This window comes from Armigeres subalbatus, chromosome 1 (genome assembly GCF_024139115.2).
Source record: "Armigeres subalbatus isolate Guangzhou_Male chromosome 1, GZ_Asu_2, whole genome shotgun sequence".
NCBI classification, from domain to species: domain Eukaryota; kingdom Metazoa; phylum Arthropoda; class Insecta; order Diptera; family Culicidae; genus Armigeres; species Armigeres subalbatus.
In genome coordinates this window covers 120,160,978-120,185,282 of record NC_085139.1, presented here as the reverse complement: position 1 = coordinate 120,185,282, position 24,305 = coordinate 120,160,978, and the positions used below count along the sequence as shown (strand labels likewise).

At 41.0% G+C, this 24,305-nt stretch overlaps 2 protein-coding genes across 2 annotated transcripts; both read left to right on the top strand.

Annotated features, from left to right (window-relative positions):
• The first annotated feature begins 4,018 nt into the window (after positions 1 to 4,018).
• On the top strand, positions 4,019 to 5,077 carry LOC134205844 (uncharacterized). Its single transcript, XM_062681471.1, has 2 exons — positions 4,019 to 4,610; positions 4,674 to 5,077. The coding sequence occupies exons 1-2, from the start codon at positions 4,080 to 4,082 to the stop codon at positions 4,941 to 4,943; spliced, it is 801 nt and encodes a 266-aa protein (XP_062537455.1). The 5' UTR covers positions 4,019 to 4,079; the 3' UTR covers positions 4,944 to 5,077.
• A 12,489-nt stretch (positions 5,078 to 17,566) lies between these two features.
• LOC134206491 (uncharacterized) lies at positions 17,567 to 21,289 on the top strand. The gene has a single exon (XM_062682219.1). The coding sequence runs from the start codon at positions 17,567 to 17,569 to the stop codon at positions 21,287 to 21,289; it is 3,723 nt and encodes a 1,240-aa protein (XP_062538203.1).
• The last annotated feature ends 3,016 nt before the right edge of the window (positions 21,290 to 24,305 follow it).

Genomic DNA, 24,305 nt, shown 5'->3' with positions numbered 1-24,305 from the left:
TATCATATTGGTCTGTTGATCGCAATATTAAAATTCATTCATGAAAATATGTTTCTTAGGTCATTTTGAAAAAATAAACTAGAATTTTCAGTGTATACATGAAATCTTAAAATAGGTACTTTTTAACTCATTAATGGGTTTCTATGTTTCTTTGTGAATTTTTTTTTCTTCCGTGTAAGCTGTGTATTCTATGCTGTCAGTGTGCCGGTTTCGAATAAATTGTGTCTTGGGAGAACATAACCTAGAAAATCGATAGCTTATTTGTTACGAAATAATGATGTCTCATAACTCTTTGAATATTTACTATTTTTTGAGCCGTGCCATCATTATGAAATTCAATAGCGAACAAGAAGAAAACACTCCCATCGAATGCAACTTGTTGTAGCAAAATCGATTCAGGTTTAGTACTAGAAAAATTGTCTAATGTTTCAATGTGCACACACATACGCACACACACACACGGACAGACAGACATTTGCTCAGTTTGTCGAGCTGAATCGAATGGTATATAATACTATGGGTCTACAAGCGCTCTATAAAAAGTACGTTTTGGGAGTGAAATGAAAGCCTTTCAGGTACAACTTTGTTGTACGAGAAAGGCAAAAAATCAAAAAAAAAACTCGGATTTGTTTAGAGAATGTTTTGAAAATTCTCAAAATTATCCTAATTTATTTTGCTGCCCCCTCAAAAAAAAAAATTTTTGGGCGGGAAAATATGAGGGGGGAGCCATAATTGTTTTTAAATATTTGTATCGGCCTAAACAAAACCAGTCGGGCATATTTCTTATTAAATATTTGTAACGGCCTTATTAGGGTGGCTCTTATTCGGTTCTATTTGATGCCATGATGCTCTGGACAAAATTTCAGCCAAATCGGTCAACGTTTGGGCAGTGCTAAACTCGTTGGAAGTTTATATGGAAAAATGTATGCAGAAACATCCAAAAACAGTTATTTGCAGTTGGACGGTATAATTTACGATCAAGAACCACGATACTCATTCAGTTCTTGTAAAATAAAGTATAGAATGTTATGCTGAAAACCGCGAGAAGATTAGAGTTTATTACGCAAAGATATTAGCATTTTACTAGAGTGTTGTAGGGGTGAATTTATTTCTTTTCAAAGGTAAAAGAAACGAAATTTGCTCAAACCCCACTGCAGAGAAATGCTAATAACTCAGCCGGGCAAACTCGAATCTTCTCGCGGATTTCTGCATAACATTCTGTATTAATATCTCCAAGATCTGAATGAGTATCATAGTTCTTCATCGTAAGTTGTGTAGTCCAGCTGCTATTTACTGTTTTTGGATGTTTCTGCATACATTTTTACATATAAACTTTCAACGAGTTTAGCACCGCCCAAACGTTGACCGATTTGGCTGAAATTTTGTCCAGAGCATCAGGGCATCAAATAGAACCGAATGAGAGGGCGGCCCATCAAAAAATTGAACAAAGTTTTTCCCATACTAATTTGAGCCACCCTAGCCCTTATATTAGCTCTCCCTTACTCGATATTGACTGGACCATCGAGCTAGGGAGGTATCGAGATAAGTAACACGTTGATATTTGGCCAATTACAGTTTGACCAAACAGTTAAAATTTGTTTCTTTATTTTAAGTGAAGTAAGATGTACGAAGAGAATAGTGAACAGCGGAAACTGAGAAGTGAGAAATGAGATGTTCGAAATAAGAACAGAGCAGTGAGAAGTGAAAACTGGGAAACGGAAGTGAGTATTGAGTAGTGAGATGTGCGCAGCAACATGTAATTAGTTGAAAGTGAGACATAAGAAGTGAAGGTAAGAAATGATAGTTGTGAAGTGAGATGTAGGATGTGAGTAGTGAGAAAAACAGAAACAAGGTTCTCCCCCTTGCTGTGAGAGATGATTACTAGGAGGTGAGAAGCAAGCTGTTGAGTGGTGAGAAGTTAGTGGAGAGATATAAGACACGAAGGAGAAGGAAGACAAAAGAAGGAAAAAGTAAAAAAAGAAAGATAAACAATCTCGTTTCTCCCTTCTCATTTTTCGGTCCTTACTTCTCACTTCTTATTACTTCCTCTCACAGCTCACTTCTTACTCTTCATTTAGCACTTCTCACTTCGGACTTCTCACTACTTACTACTCACTTCTCTCTTCGCACATCTCGCTTCTATCCTCTACCTTCCCACTACTCACTTCGCACTTCTCTCTTCTCACATCTAACTATTAATTTCTCGCTTCTCACTTCGCACATCTCACTTCTCATTTCGCACTTCTGACTTCCCATTTCACACTTATCACTTTTCCCTTCTTACTTTTCACTTAGCACTACTATTCACTAGTTCTCACTTCTAACTTCTCACTACTCATTTCTTACTTTTCACTTCTCATTTCTCGTTTCTTACTTCACACTTCTCACTTTTCTTTTCTCATTTCTCACTTGCCATTTATCATTTCACTTCGCACTTCTCGTTCTCATTTTTTACTTTTCACTTCTCACTTATAACTTCTTATATCTCACTTCAAACTTTTCACTTTTTACTTTTCACTTCTTACTTTTGACTTCTCACTGTTTACTTTGCACTTCTCATTTCTCACTTCTCACTTTTCACTTCTTACTTCTCACTTCTATTTTTTCACTTCTTACTTCCCATTTCTCATTTTTATCTTCTTATTTTTCACTTCTTACTTATATTTTCTCATTTCTTGCTCATCACTGTTCCCTTCTAACTATAACGTGCATGTAACTGTTTCTACCAACATCGAGTTAGCGAAGTGAAAATGCATTGGGGAATGACTTCGGCTTAGAGAATATCGATAAAGGGAAATATCGACTTACGGAGGGAACGCAGTATGCTAGATTCAAGGAACTTTGAATTTCATTGAGTAAGGGAAAATACCGAGCTAGGGAGAGTTTATCCATACATTTATACTCGCAAGCCTAAAATGTTATTCTTATTGTTTTGCCTTTCTCGTACATCAAGTATAACGAAAAGGCAATATATTACCTTTAAAGACGATTTTGTGATAGAAGGCTCGGAGATCCATAATGTAATGCACCAATCGACTCAACTCGACGAATTAAGATGATGTCTGTCTGTGTGTGTGTCTGTGTGTTATGTGCGTGTGTTTAGTGTATGTTGTATGTGCGATTTTCAAATAACAAAACACGCTAAGAAAATCTCACTCATTTTTTTATGCACGAGAAAGGCACAAACACCGCTAAGTGAATTAATCAGGATTTTGTTTATACGAACTCCACGGAAATCACATACATTAAGAGTGTTGCTTGGGTCATCGAGTACAAATTTTGTTTTGACATCAACACTCAGCAGTGTTTAAATCGCGAATGTGAAACTATATTTCATTTCGTTTTGAATTAAAAGAGGAATTTCATATTATATTTTGATTCTACATGAAAAAGTGTAGTATCGCATACCTCCATGGTAAAGATAGAAGTTATAACACCACATAAATACGTATTGGGCATTGGCAAAAGGCCCATAGATGGAATTAGATAGTTCGCCTCTATAGTAGTTGACTAAATTAATTTAATCATTATTTTATGGGCCTTGCTGAGATTTTAAATAAATTTCGATCTTGTGTTTCATTGCACTTACTTTCCTCTTCCACACTTTCGAAGTTGTTGTTAATCGTCGATTATATTAATACCATAGTGATGATGGATAACCATACCCGATAACCATACCATCATTCAGATAAAATACCTTTCTAGATGTTTATCATTGAAGCTCTAGCAGCTCCGTAAAACTAGATCGTCACATTTATGTTGTGAAGCTTACACAAAGCGTCAGCCGCACAAAATGTATATGAAAGTGAATTCATATGGCACCCCATTAAGAATCACTCAAACGTCATATTATTGCGCTTCACGCTGCATGATTTTCAATGTCACTAGTTGCCATGCACTCAGTCTCCGTCACTAAACACCGACATGCTTCCAGTAATTATCATCACCTGCGATATACCTAGCAGCATTTTTTTTTTCTACATACGATCAGTTCCAGTTCCCAATTAGTCTTGTACGCGCCAGATAACGGTATCGGAAGAACTGCTCTGGAACCTGAACCCCTCGATTCTTTGCTCACGATGGTGGTTAATTCAGTTCCCAGTCCCACATCGTCACCGTCGGAGGCGGAAGTGTTTGATGCTTCCATCGATCGACAATTTTCTTACTATCGTCCGCATCCGTTCGTGTTCACAATGTACTCTCCAAGCTACAACCCGTACTACGGCCCATCGCATCCCGGAGGAGGCCCGGTGTCGGCTCCAGGCCCGCCGTATCCGGTGTACTCAGCGGCTGATAGCTCACCGGGTCACAGCACCAAGTACGGACCTCCACCTCCCAGTTCGTCCGGCTACGGTGGGGGCAGCAGCAGTGGCCACGGAGGTAGCTCGTACGGACCACCTGGACCTCCTTCCGGTGGATACGAGTATCATCACCATTCACCACCACCGCACCCACCTGTGTCACACCCCATTCCGGTTCACATTTCCAAGTGGAAACCGAAGAAGGGCAAAGGTGCAGCATTGTCCGCGTTGACCCTATTGGCGTTTTTGTACTTTTTGAACTTGCTGCAGAGTTGCTTGAAGGAACATATGGACACCATGAATCCGACGGTAAGCGGGCATAGTTTGGGTTTGAGCAGGAGAAAAGTGTTAATTTATTTGTTTCATCACAAGGTCATGGTGATGACTGCAGGAGCAACTCGCCGGAAGGATGTTGAGGATGTGCTGACCGGTGAAAAGGATGAAATGATCGGAGCGTATGATGTCAGTGATCATGGTTATGGTACGGTTGACGGTAAGTATCACCTGCTCACAACGAGTGGCAACCAGACTGATGGTTTCGATGGCGGAAAGAAGCATGTCTCCAGAATACGAAAAATAATTGGCCCTGGACCGAAGCATCGTGATACTCAGAGTGAAGTGATTTATTATGAATACTATTGAGAAAGTATGCTCATACGATGAGAACTGCTGTATAATTAGGTGATCATTGAGAATTATAAGCTTACTGAAATAGTTTTATAGCATATTACATCATCATGACGAAACTAGAGAATAAAATAATAATATTTAAGTCAAACGAGCAAAATTAGCATCTTCTTTGAATAGGGGTTATATGAAAACACAAATGGTATAGCAACTAAGTATTTATTTATTTATTTATTTATTGTCAGACTAATGCCGGAGTGGCCTGTGCAGTGCATAAAAGTCTTCTTCATTCTGCTCGGTCCATGGCTACACGTCGCCAAACACGCAGTCTGCGGAGGGACCGCAAATCATCCTAAACTTGATCGATCCACCTTGCTCGCTGTGCACCTCGCCTTCTTGTTCCCGTCGGATCGTTGTCGAGAACCATTTTCACCCGATTTATGTACGACATTCTGGCTACGTGCCCGGCCCTCCGCAGTCTTCCGATTTCCGCGGTGTGAACGATGGATGGTTCTCCCAACAGCTGATGCGACTAGCAGTTCATTCGCCTCCTCCACGTACCGTCCGCCATCTGCACTCCACCATAGATGGTACGCAGCACTTTCCTTTCGAAAGCTCCCAGTGCACGCTGGTCCTCCAAGAGCATCTTTGCAAAAAGGTTATGCATGAAAACATGTGCTTTCACATGAGGCATTGGTTAGTTTGAAACATTATCGCTAGATGGTGGTATATATGAAATCATTATTTTAGACTACTCAAGATATTCCGATGTATGGAATTTTCCACATTGTGAATATTCTTATCGTACAAACTTGAAATCTGTAAAGAATAGGGAATAGACTGTCTTGTGAGCGAAAAAATAATTTGGAATTTTACAAATTGGCGGCGCTAGTGTGCTTGCAATATTCTTACATGTTTGAAATATTACTCTAGCTTACGATCTCTCGTACCTACACCCAAGTTGTATTCGGCAACATTGTTCATAATAATATAGTGAGCACTTCTTCCAAGATATTGGAGTATATTGTTTCATGTGAGATCTGACGTATTTTGGAGCGTAGTATTTTTGGCAATCATGAATATTGTGGTAGAGTCCACCAAAAGCTTCCATTTTATTCAACCTATTCGAGCGATGCAAATAATAGAATGCGTTCACAGAATAAACTTGAGGTCATCCAAGAGTTAAGGCCTTTGGGTCTAATGCGTAACCAAAGATCAGCCAATTTGCCGCCTATTTGTAAAATTCCAAATTATTTTTTCCGTCTCAAGACAGCCCATTCCCACCATACGACCTTTGCTTAAGACATCATTTCTACAAGTTCCAAATTTGTACGACAGGAATATTTACATTGTAGAAAATTCCATAAATCGGAATATCGTACCTACCTGGATACCTGGTTGGCTACAGCGTAGATACACCTATGTCTGGCGTATTGTAGAGCTCCATAATCGTCGATCTTGGGCGATGTTCCTCCAGTTTCCCCGAAAGTGCAGGATCCCCAGGTCCGATTCCACCGCGTGCATCCAGCGTGTTCGTGGCCTTCCGTCCACGAAGACGCCGGCCCCTATCTGGTTCTCTGTTGAATATTGTTTTCGCCTTTCATTCTTCCGACATTTGCACTAAGTGACCAGCCAACTGAAGTCTGCCGTATTTTATTCAATTCACAATATTTTCTTCTTTGAATACTTGAAACAGCTCATGATTCATGCGTCTGCGCCACACACCATTTTCTAGTTTCCCTCCGCACCAACACCACTAGTTTCCCTCCGCACTACCTCCGCACCAACACCACTAGGTCTTCCTCTATCTCTACCTGTCACCATGCACTTTGTCTTGGTAGAGTTAATGGTTAAGCCTATCCTCGCTGTCTCCCCTGCAGTGTGACAAAAGCCTCCACTACTGCTTTGCGATCGATTCCAATAAGTTTGATGTCGTCTGCAAAGCCCAAGAGCATATGTGACCGTGTAATGATAGTGTCGTTCCTCTGCACGTCAGATCTTGATGAACAATAAATTCGAAAGTGCTTCACTCTGCTTCAATCCGTCTAAGGTAACAAACGAGGTTGACACTTCGTCTGCAATCCGAATACTAAAATAAGAAACATAAAAATATAACGTAATTAAAGAATAAAAAATGCTATATGAAAATAAAAAAAATATGAAAACATGAAACTAAAAAATGAAGATACAAAAATATGAGTACATAAAAACATAAAAGCATGAGAATATGAAAATATTAAAAATTTTAAAATATAAAAACTGATGTTGAAATATAAAATTTTCAAAATATGACAGTATGAAAATCTGAAATAAGATAATATAAAAATACTAAAACACAAAAATATATAACAAAGAAATATGAAAGTATAAAAAAATCAAAAATAAAAATATAAAAATACAAGAATATGAAAACGGAAACATGAAAATATAGAAATATGTAAATATGCAAATTAAATTATAACAACATGAAAGTATAAAGACATAAGAAAGGCAAATAAATTAAAATATGAAAATTAAATATAAGAAATTATAAAAATATGAAAATATGATAACATGAAAAAAGAAAACGCAAATATATGAAAATACAATAGATTTAAATATGGAATTTGAAATTAAAAGATACAAAAGTATAAAAATATGAACATATACACCTATTAAAAATGTGAAAGCATGAAAATATAAAAATACAAAAGCATCATACTGTGATATATGTATAAACATAAGAAAAATATAAAAATATGGTAAATATGACAATATGAAAATATTATAATATGAAGGTGTAATAATATTGAATTATATAAATATGAAAATACAAAAATATGAAATATAATAGTTTAAAAAATTGAAACATAAATATCCAATATGAAAGCGTAATGTTACATTTAAAGAAATATGAACATATGACAACATAAAAAAATAATAATATGACAATTTTAAGACACAAAACTAAGAAAACATGAAAGTGTAAAATTAGGACAGTATAAAATACGTAAATAAAAATATAAAAATATGAAATTGTAAAAGAATGGAAATTTTAAAAATTAAAATGTAAAAATATGAAAAATAAATACAAATATGAAAAATAAGTATAATGAAATATCTATATACATAAAAATGAATTTCTGTCTGTCTGACCCTTATAGACTCGGAAACTACTGAACCGATCGGCGTGAAAATTGTGCCTGTAGCTGACAATGTGACCATGGTAGAACTTACCCCGTAACACACCACGAAAAGGTATCTACCCAAAGGGTATGCGATAAGACACTTTTCCCAAACGAAACGAAACGAAACAAAATTTAAAATGTTTGTGTTGATTCGAAACGAAACGAAACGAAATATATAATTTTTGCCTTTAAAAATATCATTTTTGTCACAAAAACTCAAATATCTCAAAACCCTATCTTTTTTCGAACGTAATTTTTTTAGGGAAAACGGTCCATTATATTAGCTATCTACCATAAAAATTTGGTGATGGTAAACTAATAAACAAAAAAGTTATGACATTTCAAACATTGCACAATTTTCACATTTAGTAAAAAAAATTTTTTTTCTGTGTAAGTTATTTCGAGAATTGCAGTTTGATGCAGATTTTATTGTTAAGGGACGTGATTTAAACAAGTTGTTTTCATGATATTTTGATTTAATTATTCATAGCATCTATAAGAAACTTAGAAACGATCCAGTGTTGTGATCAAAAGTATTGATAGTGTCATAATTTTCATTGCACGTGACTGGCGAAAAATTCTTTTAATAGTGTTGAAACCTGTTGATAATAACGTTGATATAAACATATCAGAAATGTTATTTTTAAGACAAAAGCTGCAAAATCAAAGATTTATATACACGTGTACGTCTATAGTTTACCTGCAAAACATATACCTCTTAGAGAATAGACTTTATGATCGGGAGGAAACGGGTATCTTCAACAACAACAAATGCATGATAGGTACATACCATGACAATGCTCACGAAAAAGCAAAAAAATTACTACTACTAAGGTTGTTAAAGATCTTATAGTAATTTTTTCTTCAGTCAAGCAAATGACACCAAACTAGTCAGTAAAAACTTAAAAGTGATTTTGTTTATTGAAATATTACGAACAACATGAGTAGCCGCTTTCTCAACTGTTGTAGGCCGTTTGATGGAAAAAAGTGTTCAAAAGAGTTACGAAATCTCACCGAAAGCACCATAGATAAACTGAAAGCGACTGGTTATGCTCCAATGTCCACATTGAATACAAATTTACGCATTTGCACGTCCTGCCGTCTAAACGTTGACAAAAGAGCAATCTGTATATCATCGGTTGAGCAGAGCGCAGGAAGTTCGAAAACGACAGCAACTGAGGAATTACCAGAAGTATTAAGTGCTGAGAGCCTTGCCACCGTACCATCAGCGAAATCTGTTTCAACAAATCAATCGGAAGATGAGTGTATCCAAAAGGTCAACATCGAACGCTTTAACGAGGGCATAGCTGGGATAAAAGTGACTCCGATTAAATGGAGTAAGATGGACTACGTTTATTACCCGGAGAAAAAATACCGTGAAATAAACGAAGCTGTACGAAGAAACCTCTTCAAATTAGGACCTGATGATGTGGAAAATACAGACTACGATGAGGTAATTATAAATATGAAGGAAAGGTTCTCGAATGCAGCCACGACAAGGAAAGAAAAATTATTGATTTTGTCGATGCTGCCAAGTTCGTGGTCTATTCAGGATGCCATTGATGAGTTCAAAACCAATAGAAATACAGTAAAAGAGGCAAAACAATTGAAGAATAACTGTCTTTCAACCAAAAATACTAGGTCTAGTACTGCATTAACAGATGAGACAAAAGAAATAGTAGTTCAATATTTTGAAGATGATGAAGTAAGTCGAGCTATGCCTGGTCAGAAAGATTATGTATCAGTAAAAAGATGGAAAGCGTCAAGCAATCCAAAACGATTAATGATGACGACTTTGAAAGAAGCGTACACACGCTTCAAGGAAATTCACGATAATATTAAAATAGGTTTTTCCTCATTTGCAAGCCTTCGGCCAAGGCAATGTAAGCTTCTTTCCAATTCAGGAACACATAATGTGTGTGTGTGCACAACCCATGAGAATATTAATCTTATTTTACATAGTTTGAAAAGAATCAATTTAACAAAGGATATTAAAATGTTAACTGGTAGTCTTTTGTGTGAAAATACAACATCAAATTGCTATCTACGATCTTGTTCGGATTGTCCAGATTCTTCATCATTGGAAAATACTTTATTCGCTGAGTTTGAAGAAAAATATATTGATCAGTTATCATTTGAGCAATGGGTGACCACGGATAGGTGTGACATAGAAACTATTGTAAAACCTGTAGATGAGTTTGTGTCATATTTTTGCTTGAAATTAGAAAGTTTAATCCCTCACGATTTCATTAAAACAGAACAATCTAATTTTGTGGCCCCGGAACCGCACAGTTCCAGAAGGGAACTGGCCTAAACCCCTAGCTGCTGATCTAGCCAAGGCAGCCGTCTAGGGTGGACTCAAAAGGCCTCTTTTGTTCCGGGTCTCAGGGTCACTGATGTGGGGAGGTTTTCGAGAGCGCAAAGGACCTAACCAGAAAACTGAAAAATGGATTTGGAGGCTTTTATTACAAAACAAAGAAAACCTTACAGGTGGGTGGCCGTAAGGTGACGACTAGGTTGTCGGGCGATTGTGCTGCCCACCATAGAGTACGCGGTGAGGTAGTCGGCGGGCTGCCGAACGAAAATGATGCCAGAAGGAATCCGGCCAATGATGCAGTCGACGGTAGGTCAGACGGTTATGACCCCTGCAGGCCGCGTAGGGAAGCGGACTTCGGTGTCGTTCAATGGTGGCAAGACAGTGGTTCAGTCAAAGGCGGTCGGTTGGAAGTCGGACTAATAGGCGGGCGGATGGCCAGGCGGCCGGATGGAAAAGCGGCTGACACGCGGCCGCGTGATAATACGGCCACTGGCAGTCGGCTGGAGGCCGAATAATGGTGCTACCGGACGGTCTAACGAAAAAGCGGCTGGCACGCGGCCGGACGATGATACGGCCACGGGCGGTCGGCTGGAGGCCGAATAATGGTGCTAACGGTCGGCCTAACGAAAAAGCGGCTGGCACGCGGTCGGACGATGATACGGCCACGGGCGGTCGGCTGGAGGCCGAATAATGGTGCTAACGGTCGGCCTAACGAAAAAGCGGCTGACACGCGGCCGGACGATGATGCGACCACTAGGCGGCGATGCAGCCGAACGAAAATTCCGCCGACAGACGACTGGGAGACGTTTCGGTGGCAGTGGCAGTGGCTTGGATGGTGAGGTGTCTGACGGAAAGTCAGACGGTGATACGGGTAGCAAGCGGCCAGTCGTTGAAATTTACGGCGGAAAGCCGATGATTTTCCGGATGAGGATTCCATCTGCGAGTGGCGGACTATAGAGCCACCGGTGGGAGGCCGGGCACGGAGGCAGTCTACGAACTGCTATGCGACGGGATGGCCGAACAATGATGCGGGTCGATTGGTGCGCCTCGAAAATCTCCGGCGTCCTTATTGCGGGAAACCTTTGCACCAACTCACTGTGACACTTCTTCCAATTTTCCGAGAAGGAAAGAACTCTCCTCGTTGATTCCACAACGCTGACTACTCTCCTTTGCTTTTCTCGCTGTCCCTCCAGCCTCTTGCTAGGGCACTCATCTCTCCACAGAAAAGACGCATTTTATGTATCCGCCTTTACCTCTTATCTATAGCATCGCTCACAGGGCGATGTAGCTCATTCTGCGGCTTGCGTTTCAGCCACCCACCGCAAGATTTGAAATCACCGTTTGCAAATCTTTCCTACGCACAATGTAACCCTTCATCTTTACGCTCGTATTAACAAAAAGTTACAAATGTTACCCACCGGTAACAAGGTGAAGTAGTTGGCCTTTGATAAAAAAGAGACGCTCTAAAAATACTTTACAAAGGCCTCAGGAATCCGCGCCACGACTTTGCCTCTTTGACAAAGTTGTACTGGTCTGATTCATATCTGATTGCATTTACACTCTGAGCCTGACAGCTTAAATATTAGGTCTGACCACTTTTTGGAAAAAAATGGGATAGATATTTTTCGTTTTCTGGTGGACATTTCTAACAAAACACCGAAGACGTTTTATAGAAAAAAACTAAATACGTATTTGTTGACTCAGGATGGGATTGATTATAAGGCGTTAATAGAAAAAAATGATTTATGATTTTGTTCAGCGGCGCAGCCAAATTTTTTGATAATACACGACCGTACGAGACAGTATAGTTTAAGTCTAAATTTGTTTCGAAATTCCGCGGAATTCCGTTAAATTTCGTCATAAGCTAGTTTTTTCTAGCGAAATTTTTGTAATTTTACGAAACGAAACGAAATCAAGAATTCAGATTTCGCCATGCCCAAATTCCGCGAAATTCCGCGGAATTTCGTTTCGAACCACCTGAAACGAAATTTTTCGAAATACCGCATATGCTTACCCAGCATTACGGGTAGTCTTTGTATTCATTGTAAATAAGCATGAAAAATCACTGTTTTCGTACTCCTTTTTCACGAAAACCCCTCCTCTCGAGGAACCCGCGAAGTACCCACTAATGGTTAATCTTAGGTTACGACCTGAAAGATGATGAAATTATCTTTCGAAACAGCCCAAAAAATCCAAAATTGGACAAATAATAAAAAGTTGTAGCAATTTCAATTTGAAGTCAATATGACCCCAGAGCACAGACAACGTAAGTTTTTTGAGCACATACAGAAGGTTTTAACTAGGGTGGTCTAACAGGTAGTACCGAAACCGGTAATACCGGTATTACCGGCTAATTTTGAGTGCCTAAAATACCGGTATTCAAGACGTAACATACCGGTACTCAAATTTTTCTGTCAGTATAAAAAATCTCGAATAATTTTCACCTACATGTGTTAGCTAAACTGCCTGTAATTGAATATCTGTCCCATATAATTTAAAAATCTAGCAAAGATGGGACAAATATACGGTTTCAGACAGTTAAGACTCACCGTGCAATAAACACACAACAATTGAATACGCCTGAATGAACCTTTGCACAAGTACACTACTAAAAATCCACACATATTTATTGGCAAAAATCCATAGATTCAACTTATGATGTATATCATCGCACACATAACCATTCTCCACGCGAACTGCTAATAAAATGTATATCCAAATAAACTTTATGTGTGGTCTTGAATTAGCAATTATTTAATTTATGTGTGGTTCGATTTCGATTATATTAGAGTGGAGCTATTGCAAAAATTTATAACGGCGACACATATATCTTATATAGATATTTTTGGCAGTGTAAGCATCATTGACGACTTTCGCACTTCATTCTTATAGTCATCTGTCAAATTGCCAATGACACACCCGCTCCCTGGGGAAAAACGACCTTTTGGCTTTTTTGTCGGTGTTTCAGACATACTTTCAAGAATGTTTACTGCTAGATTCGAAGATCAGAACTACATGCGCTGTTGTAAACACTCTTGAAAACTGCCGAAAATGTCCTTAAAAACGTATTATATTACCCAGCTGTTTCTTCTACATCGTCGAGTATAACCCACAATATATGATATTGTGAAAAAGTTACTTTCTGCAGTAGTTCTCACCTGTGGAAAATGATTAGATGCAAAAAATATGCATTCTTCATTCGGAAAAGAATTTTTATTGGTAGCTGATTCCAACATACGCTGGAATAGCTTGTTATCCATTCACAAACGGCTGAAGGGGCCCATTCAAAAAACTGTGATCGATTTGAAGCTTCACTTGGCGGTCTAATTTATGTTTGAGCAATTATTTTTTTTGCTTTTTTGAATAATCCTGCCGTAGAGCAAATGATCAGAAACAATTTTGGCATTTTCTTCAAGAATTAAGACATCCAGAGTTACTTTGGTTGAACAAGCGGACGAGATCTTGAAGCGTCGAATCATTCCTGTTGCGATCGTTGAAACTTAGACAACGACCACACCTGAAGATCGGTACGAAGAAGATGCCTCTATGGATGATATTTTTGGTTTATCGGTTGAAGAACAACTCGTGAAGAGACAGCAGCCTGCAGCAGAACAAAACACTTGCGTTGCCGGTGTCAACTTCGTTGACGCCAGGATTCTTGCAAGCAATTCGTAAAGAATTCTCTTTACTATGAATCTGAAGAATTTAGGGGAAGTACTTTACATTGGTTATCGACGGTCATGGAACCATTCGTCCAACTTCCGTTGAATCAGAGAGAGCATTCTCAGCAGCTGGCAACATTGCAAACAATACCCGATGGATTAAGAAGTGAATCGCTCAGTATGTTATGTCTAATCAAAGTTTCACTTTGCCCAACTCAACAATCAATGATTTTAACATTTGCAATTTGTCAACAAATATTGTTTTTCATTCAAAAGTCCAAAACAATTTTTTTCCTAAATTTTTCACTAATACCGGTATTACTCCACCGGTACTGACTCCACCAAATACCGAATACCGGTATTTGTCAGAAATGGTCAATACCGACCAGCCTAGTAATTACCGTTTGACTCAAATCTCGAACAGACTCATATTTCGAACAGTTGCTACATGAAGATTTATCTGTAGCACTAGCTTTATGTACCCGGCCTTGCTCGGAATTGCCAGTTTGGTTTGCAGTTTTCTTTTACAATCGGAAAATGTTAAAACCAATTGATCAACAGGGTAGTTGTGTTTACTTATTCATACTTTATCATTTGATTAAAAGAAGGCTTTTGGAAACATTGACTGATTTTGAAGAAAAGATCGTGGGTTTGAAAGTTCTTATTCCGGGAAAACGTCTATTTCTAAAGAAGGAAAAACATTCATCGATGCCATATTCGGGCAACGCATATTTTTAAAGAAGGGATCACATCCACCATTGCCTTATTCCGGGCAAATGCCTACTTTTGAAGAAGCAATCACATCCACCATTCAGAAGGAAACACATTAATCATTGCTTTTCACTGGGCATACAATTATTCCGATGAACAAAAATACCCAATCCCAATACCCCCCCCCCATCCCATTCCAAAAGTCCCTTCCAGCCTCTCTATATGTTTCGTATGCGGATTACTCAGCCCTGAAATATTGTAACAACACACTCATACTTATCCTAAACATACATACTTACCTTGAACTTGAACCTAAATGAACAAACAAACAACAGAGAAGACACACAAACCATATCATGTAGCAGATAGACAAACCCAGAAATAAACAGTGAATTCAGTTATCTACAAGCAATTGAACGTGTTAAACGCTTTTACACTCGGTCCGAAAGAATCCTTTTATCCGATAAAAGTGAGTCCGCAGTAGTACAGTTCGCCATCGTTTACTGCATTATCATCGTAGTGCCAGCCAGATCTGGCAATATTTGCAACATATTTGGTGCCGAAACCCGGGACCTTCCCGACATGTGCTTATGTTCCCATGGAACGAAGGATTGTGATATCACCGCGTGTCCACAGTAACTCGTACAATTGAAATTGCCTCTCCTTTGTTTCTCCACACGTTAGGCATTGATAGACTGTGTGCCATTTGTGCGTCTTTGGTGCATTTGTGTTTCAAAAGCATCGAATGAATATAATCCAGGCAGATTCGATTTCGTGGTGAAGAAATACTCAAGTTCTTAGCGGTGGTTCCCTAGGAACAAACTGAACTCGTCGTTACAGTGAATGTGACTAGTCAGACTCAAATAAGTTCCGCATATTCGCGCGTGTGAAAACATAGGACCAATTCCATGCTACTGGATTTCTTTCTGTTGAAAACAATTGTTTCATACAGCGTGTCTGTGCGACTTTGTGTAAACCTGTGCCGTGTGGATTCGCTGAACATCAACAACTGCTTCACCTAGTGCGCAGTCCTAAAGGGCGTCAACGGTTAATCATCTTTAGAGATACACCGAGAAGTTTCCTTCCGCAAGCAACGCCGTAGCGATCGTTCAGGTTAAATACGGTCAGAGCAGGTGAGTGGCCTTTCCCTTTCACTATTTGGCAAAATGGCTACTGCCACACGAAGCAAGAAGACGAAGCAGCTAAAACAATTAACCGCTAAACGGTCAAATTTGCTTCAATCGGCGCAATTAATTTGCGATTTTGATGAGCATGTCGATGCGTCACAAGCAGTCGAGATTCCTTTTCGACTTGAACGATTAGATAAATTATGGGAGCAGCTGGAAAATGTTGATATGGAGCTCGAAGCAATTCGTGGTGAAGATCCCGCTGCTAATGAAACTCGAGCCAAGGTTCAGAACCTCTATTATCGTTTAAAGGGTTCTTGAACAAGAAAGTTGCCAGCTCCTCCCCACGTTAATCCACCTGCTCCCGTACAACAACCTCAACACATTTCCATGTTTTCTGGAGTACGCCTCCCGGAGTTAAAGATTCCAGAATTCGATGGGAACCCTGAAGACTGGGCTGGGTTTCATGACTTATTCAAGTCTATGATACACGACAATATCCACTTGTCCAACATTCAGAAGCTGCATTATCTGCGGGCTTCTTTGAAAGGCGATGCTGCTCGAATAATTTCATCCCTTTCAATCTCCTCATACAGTTACACTGTTGCATGGAAATTAATTACCGATCGCTACGAGGACAAAAATTTGTTAATAAAGCAGCATATTTCTTCGCTGTTTTCGATTGCGCCGCTTCGGAAGGAATGTGCATCAGGTCTTTCCGAGTTGGCCGACGAGTTTGAGAAACACGTCAAGATTTTGGACACACTCGAAACCAAAGCTTAGCATTGAGATTCGGTGTTGGTGGAGCTCCTTTTCAGTCGTATGGATGCCGCCTCGCAAAGACAGTGGGAAAACACTCGCGACAAAACTGTTCGTCCTTCGTATGATAGCCTCATCAAGTTCATTCACGAATACTCTCGCACACTGCAGTCTCTAATGCTCTCCCAATCAGTTTGTGCACCAACATCGGAGGCTAAACTCACGAAATCGCGGCTTGTGTCAAACCACTCGGCATCGGAACAAGCACCTAAGTGCGCAGCGTGCAAACAGGATCATTTCTTGTTTCAATGCGAGGTTTTCCGTAACCAAACTCCTCATCAACGATTTGATTTGGTGAAAAGAAGTAATTTGTGCATAAACTGCATCAAGGTAACCCACCTTGCCAAAAACTGTAATAGCGGGTGCTGCAAGTATTGCCAGAAGAAGCACCACACCTTACTGCATCTCCCATCATCCGCTTCCTTGACTACGACTGGAACACCACCACACAGCCAACCCATTGAACAGACTTTCCCTGTGCATGAAACAAGCCCCTATCTACCGCTCGCTCCTTCGGTCCCTCGGTTTAATGGTGTCCCGGGCGTCACTTCGGTCGATCGTTCGTTCTCGCAATCGTCGCCGTCGGAATTCGTACCTCGCCTGCCCTCGTCGGGAATAGTCACGCCTCCATCCACATCCTGTCAAGCCGTTTCACCAATCATTATTGGTGAAAGTACAGTGATTTTATTCACTGCTCTAGTGAATATTTACGACAACCTTGGGAATCGTCAAGTAGCACGTGCTCTACTAGACAGTGGATCGCAGTCAAGTTTCATTTCCGAGTCGATGTGCCAACGGCTTTCTCTTAACCGAACGAAAGTCAACATGCCAGTGAATGGTATCGGTGACCGTTTCATCTCGTCTCAATAATCAACAATTCCCGTTGGAGTGCTTGGTGCTCCCTAAGCTGACAGTGAATCTCCCAACCAAGACTGTGGACATCAGAACGTGGCAAATCCCCCCACATCTGCAGTTAGCCGACCCGCAGTTTTACAAATGTCGTGGCATCGATTTAATTATCGGTGCCGAACTCTTGCCGCTCATTCTTCAACCAGAGCAGATTCCGTTCGATGATCAGCTACCACCACTTCAAAAAACAAGCTTTGGATACGTGTTCTCTGGCAAGGTTTCCACCCCAGCAGTAATCCCAGTTATTTGCCTTATTTCTACTTTGGATAGCTTGGACGCTCAAGTAAAACGGTTCTGGGAAGTTGAAAATTTTGACTTCGGCAAATGTCTCACCACCGAAGAACAACAATGCGAAGCACACTTCGCATCAACGCACTCTCGTAATAGTGAAGGTCGGTATGTAGTGCGTTTGCCAGTCAAGGAGGAGCTGCTCCCTTCAATCGGAGATACTTGGAACATAGCAGCACGTCGTTTCTCCGCTGTCGAAAGGCGTTTCCGTTCCGACGAGACTCTACGCAAGAGCTATGCTGATTTTATGGAGGAATATGAGCGGCTCGGCCACATGGAGGAGGTGATGACTCGCGTCGCGTTGCCCCAATATTTCTTGCCCCATCATGCAATTCTACGTCCCGATTCGTCCACAACAAAAATCAGAGTAATCTTCGACGGTTCATCGAAGAGCAGCAACCAACTATCACTGAACGATCTTTTGCTCACTGGACCTACTGTTCAGCCACCTATGATTTGCACCATAATAAATTCTCGTTTTCATCGATTTGTAATGAAGGCAGACGCAGAGAAAATGTTCCGGCAGATTCTTGTTCATCCAGAACACCGTAATTTACAGCAAATTGCCTGGCGACAGGAGGAATGCAAGCCGCTAAAGATCTACCGCCTCAATACTGTCACCTATGGCACATCTTGTGCCCCTTATCTATCCACACGAGTCCTAAACCAGTTAGCGGATGATGAAGGCAATGACTTTCCGTTGGCCGCATCTATCGTTAAGAACGACTTTTATGTTGATGACCTTCTCACTGGAGCCAACACCATCGAAGCTCTAGTTGAAGCCAGCACACAATTGGATGGTCTTCTGAAAAGAGGTGGTTTTACCCTCCGAAAATGGAGTTCAAATAATCCGAGTATCTTGGCCCACCTTCCAGAAAGTTTGAAAGAAGATCAAACGTCACTAGAACTCGATAGGTCGGATTCGATCAAGACGCTTGGCTTACTATGGTTTCCGGTAGCAGACGAATTCGGTTTCAAGGTTCCCGATCTCCCACCTTTGCAGCATGTTACAAAACGCATAGTACTATCGGAGATGTCACAACTATTCGACCCCTTGGGTCTCATTGGCCCCGTAGTAGCAAGCGCGAAGATGTTCGTTCAACAGTTGTGGCAGGAGAAATTAACATGGGACGAAGAGCTCCCCGAAACTCTACGATCATGGTGGCTGTCCTTTCGAGCTTCAACAAACATTATTCGAGATCTTCGAGTACCTCGATGGGTATTCGGGGAAAATACCACACGATTCGAGATGCACTGTTTTGTCGACGCCTCTTCGAAAGGGTATGGAGCATGTATATACGCAGTTTCAGATGGTCCATGCACGTCTCGAAGCTGCAACTTGTTGATAGCCAAATCACGCGTCGCGCCAGTAAGCGGTTATTCGATTCCAAGGTTGGAACTCTGTGCAGCTGTGCTGGGAAGTCAGTTGGCTGATCATATCCGGCAGAATACCAGATTCAACGCCAAGATTACCTTTTGGTCGGATTCATCGATCGTGTTACACTGTATTAGTTCTCCGCCGTCTTCTTGGAAGATTTTCGTGTCTAATCGGGTAGCAGAGGTTCAGAAGCTCAGCAATGGAGCTCAGTGGCGGCATGTCCCAACACTTGAAAATCCAGCCGATAGAATATCCCGTGGAGTACAACCGGAGGACATCATGCACGATGCACTGTGGTGGCATGGGCCGAAATTCTTGCTTGACGAACCACAATCCTGGCCAGATCCTATAATTCTGTTATCAGCTTTTGATGTTCAACAACAATCAACTGAGCAACGACAAACGGTTACGCTTTTGTGCATCACATCCGACGATTCGCTTATTCACGATTTCTCCCAGCTCTCGCATCTCCTCAGGATCGCGGCGTACTGTTTGCGTTTTCTCAGGAACTGCCAGCTGCCAAAGCACGATCGCAATGTGGGATCAATCACTCCCATAGAATATGATAGCACCTTAAAATCTCTGATCCGAGTAGCGCAAGGTAAAGACTTCCAGCAGGAACTGCGCTTGCTACAAAAGCACAAGGAAGATCCGCTGGCACTTCGTAAGGCTGATTATAAATCACCACTGAAGGATCTCGATGTATGGGTCGACGACTCCGGTCTTCTCCGAATCAACGGACGGCTGGCGCAATCTCGTGGTTCCTTTGACAGCCGCTTTCCAATTATCCTTCCGGCTGACCATCACCTTTCGAAGCTGATAGCCAACTCCATACATCACCAAACACTACACGCGGGGCCCACTCAATTACTTGCAACCATCAGGCAGCGTTTTTGGCCGATTCGTGGCAGAATTTTAGCTCGAAGGACAGTTCACCATTGCATGACATGTACTCGATTTCGTCCACCAGCAAGCAACCAGTTCATGGCACCACTACCGACGAACCGTGTTACAGCAACGAAAGTATTCGAAATCACGGGGTTGGATTATTGTGGGCCGTTTTTCGTTCGAACACTGGCAGGAAGAGGTGCTTCGGTAAAGGTCTGGGTCGCAGTGTACGTTTGTTTCGCCGTAAAAGCCGTAGTCCTTGACATTGTCGTCGGTTTATCAACGGCGTCGTGCGTCAATTCGTTGAGGCGCTTCGTGAGTCGTGTCGGGCGCGTCCGTACAATACACTGTGACAACAGCATCACGTTCGTTGGCGCGTCGCGCGAAGTTAAGGAGTTGCGGCAAGTTTTAGTTAATCAACTGAAGGGCACCGCCTGGACGACAGAATGTTTGGAGAGAGGCATCGAATTTCAATTCATCCCACCCCGTGCACCACACTTTGGCGGGCTTTGGGAGGCCGCAGTTAAGTCGTTTAAGCGGATTATTCAGAAGATCATCGGGGTATCCACACATCACTATGACGACATGCGTACACTGGTAGCGCAAGCGGAGTGCATCATGAACTCCAGGCCATTGACGCCTCTTTCCAACGATCCGCAGGACCTCTACGTCCTGACTCCTGGACATTTTATACTAGGAGAGTCCATTTATCAATTGCCCGAACCAGATTTTTCCCAGGTGCCGACTAATCGTCTAAACCACTTCCAGGCCACACAACGTACCATCGCTGATCTTTGGAAGCGTTGGTCCAAGGAATACATCGGGCTTCTCCACCAACGACCAGCCAAGTGGAGGAAGACACCCACTGAGTTCCGTGTTGGTACAATGGTTCTAATAAAGAACGACAACGTTCCTTCGAAGCAATGGCCCCTCGGTAGGGTTGTGGCTACCTATCCTGGCAAGGACAACATCGTGCGCGTAGTGGACGTGCGTACGCAACTTGGTGTCCGACGTCGAGCTACGTCAGAGCTTTGCGTTCTTCCTATCGATGCCGACCAAGAACTACCTAAGACTGTCCCTACTACATCTTCTTGAAGGCTACGCTTCAATGGGGCCCTGGATGTTTCGTATGCGGATTACTCAGCCCTGAAATATTGTAACAACACACTCATACTTATCCTAAACATACATACTTACTTTGAACTTGAACCTAAATGAACAAACAAACAACAGAGAAGACACACAAACCATATCATGTAGCAGATAGACAAACCCAGAAATAAACAGTGAATTCAGTTATCTACAAGCAATTGAACGTGTTAAACGCTTTTACACTCGGTCCGAAAGAATCCTTTTATCCGATAAAAGTGAGTCCGCAGTAGTACAGTTCGCCATCGTTTACTGCATTATCATCGTCGTGCCAGCCAGATCTGGCAATATTTGCAACACTATAATAGTTTCCTTTGGGTAGGGATTAGGTGCTTACGTGTTTGGTTTGAATTGACCTATGTGATAAAAAGGTATACTAAACTGTTCGTTTAATGAATATACCCTCTCTCTCATTTAGCTATGGCACTCATACCCAGTCTGATATAGTCTTCCTTAGACAGACAATATGGGTTCCAAATTTGGTGGACATCGATAAATGGGTTCAGAAGTCATGCTGAATTGATCGATAACTAAACAATACCCCCTCTCCCACACCCTCCCCCTTTTAAAATTACTTAACCACATCCACTAAAATCGCTTCCTTAGGACAGACAATATTTGATACAAATTTGGTTCAAATCGGTCATAAGGCTCAGGATTTACATTGAGTTGATCGATTGCTAAACAATACCCCTCCCCCCATACCCTCCCGCTTTTGTAAAGAACACCCCTCCTCCCACACCCTCCCTCTTTTCCAAAGAGCATGCCTAACCCCCTATCGTCCCCTTCTTATGATAGAGAATTTGTGTTCCAAATTTGGTCGAAATCGGCCAAGGGGTTCAGAGTTTACACTGCGTTGATCGATAACTAAGCAATACCCCTCCCCCACACCCTCCTCCTTTTCTAAAGAGCATGCCTAACCCCCCCCTCGTCGTCTCCTCAAGATCAAGAATGTGTGTTCCAAATTTGGTTAAAATCGGTAAATGGGTTCAGAAGTTATGCTGGAACATGCATACAAACATTGAGTTTTATATATATATAGATAAGATATAGATTGCGATATTATTGCATAAATAAACGAATTTTCTCGGCAGCCCTACAGATGTTGAAATGTTGTATTTTAGTGCGTTTAATGTGGTGTTCGGAATTTAAATCAAGGTGTTGAGAATTTGGTACCACTTTCACTACGCGTGTTAGGAATTTGAGACAAGCTTTGGCAGAATGAAATCATTAAATATTAACAGTCACAATTGGCATGTATTGCGCTTTGCTCAGGACGAAACAAACACGATCTCCAATAGTTTGCAGAAGCCACCGAGCCAGTGAGTGCAGAGTGCTGCGCGTCCGTTCGGTCGTCCAAAACGCGATGTTCCCCTCAGTTTTCAATTTTCATATACCATCGGGCGTGAATGGTTTAACTTTTTTTCGTGGCGAGACAGTGAATTAGTGTTATTTCGCATCACTTACCGAAGTGAATCCAGATGAATTATCCTTTGTAACTAAAACGATACCTACCTGGATACTTGGTTGGCTACAGCGTCGATACACCTATGTCTGGCTAAAACGATATCCTATCCCAAGACAATGTTGAGATGCAGAGGTAAAGCTTGATCCACTTAGAATTTGGCCGCACGAAATTAGACATTTCTTTGCCGAAAAAGTTCATAAAAATGTGGGTCAAGTTTTATTATACAGAGAATTTAATAAACTTTGAAGGAAAAAATATCGAAAAATGATTCATTGGCATTTCGGATGAAATCTCGGCCTTTTCTCTCAATACCTCTCGTTATTTTTTGCACAGTAGAACGGTCAACTTAATCTGTCACTTTTTCACACTTCACTTTTTCACACGTCACTTTTTCCATATAAGATGGTTTTCTGATTGTTTTGCACCATTTCTCAAGTTTCCCTATGATAATTGCCTAATATTTTTCGTTGGGACAAAAATGTGGGCATTTTAGTGGGTTGATAGTTTTATCAATAACGTCATTATCATTCGGTTCATACCATTCCATCACATCCCGTCTGTAATGGCAGCTTGTTAAGTCAGGCCAAAGCAACACCGGACAGTCGTGTGATTGAATTGATGGCAAAAATTGCTTCTGAAGACACTCCTCCTTGTATATTTGCCCATTTATGGTCGCTCCAGTGATGAAAACTTTAGTTTTCTTTCCACAACTGCAGATGCTTTGACATACCATACATTTGTGGGCAATCTTGCCTGCATATACATATTTGAATTTTCCTGGGGCATTACCCTTCCGTTTGGCAAGGTAAAACTTATGTCTCGGGAATTGAAATTCAATTTTAATATTAATTTCATTGCTCATCAAAATCTTCACGCCGACAGATTATTTGAGCTGTGCTGTACGCGCCAGTGAACTTTTTCGCTAAATCATGCAAGGAAATCCCAAAATGGTTCCGAACTGCTCTGCAGACTGTCACTTGTTGTTTCTGGTCGTATATTCCACTTCTACGATTGTTTTGTGCTACGCGATCCAGCAATAGTGTTTACCGATAACGTTTGACAGTTTTTACAGTCAATTTCGCTAATTTTAGATACATTGAAATCATTCCGCCTGACCATGTTGGATTTCCAACGTGAGTGTGCAAAATTTGTTCCCATCTCTCGCGTTCCATTTTCGATAACTTTTGAACGTGAGCATCAATACTGATGAAACTTTCACCATAAATTAAACAAACCTTCCGCAACGAAGTGATGTGTTTTACTTCTCGGTACGGCCACCAGAGGCGCCGCAGTAATTGGAAAGAAACGGCCAAATACTAAGTGGATCGAGCTTTATACCCGGTCTCTAGTAGAAACGAGAGACGGACTAACAATCCTTCCCTGCCTATATGATCATATGGACGTGGCTGGCGCCGTTATTGACTTTACTTATTCGAGCTCCCGAAACATGTACATGGGTACAATGGGTAGCTAATACCAAGCCCCATTTATTGT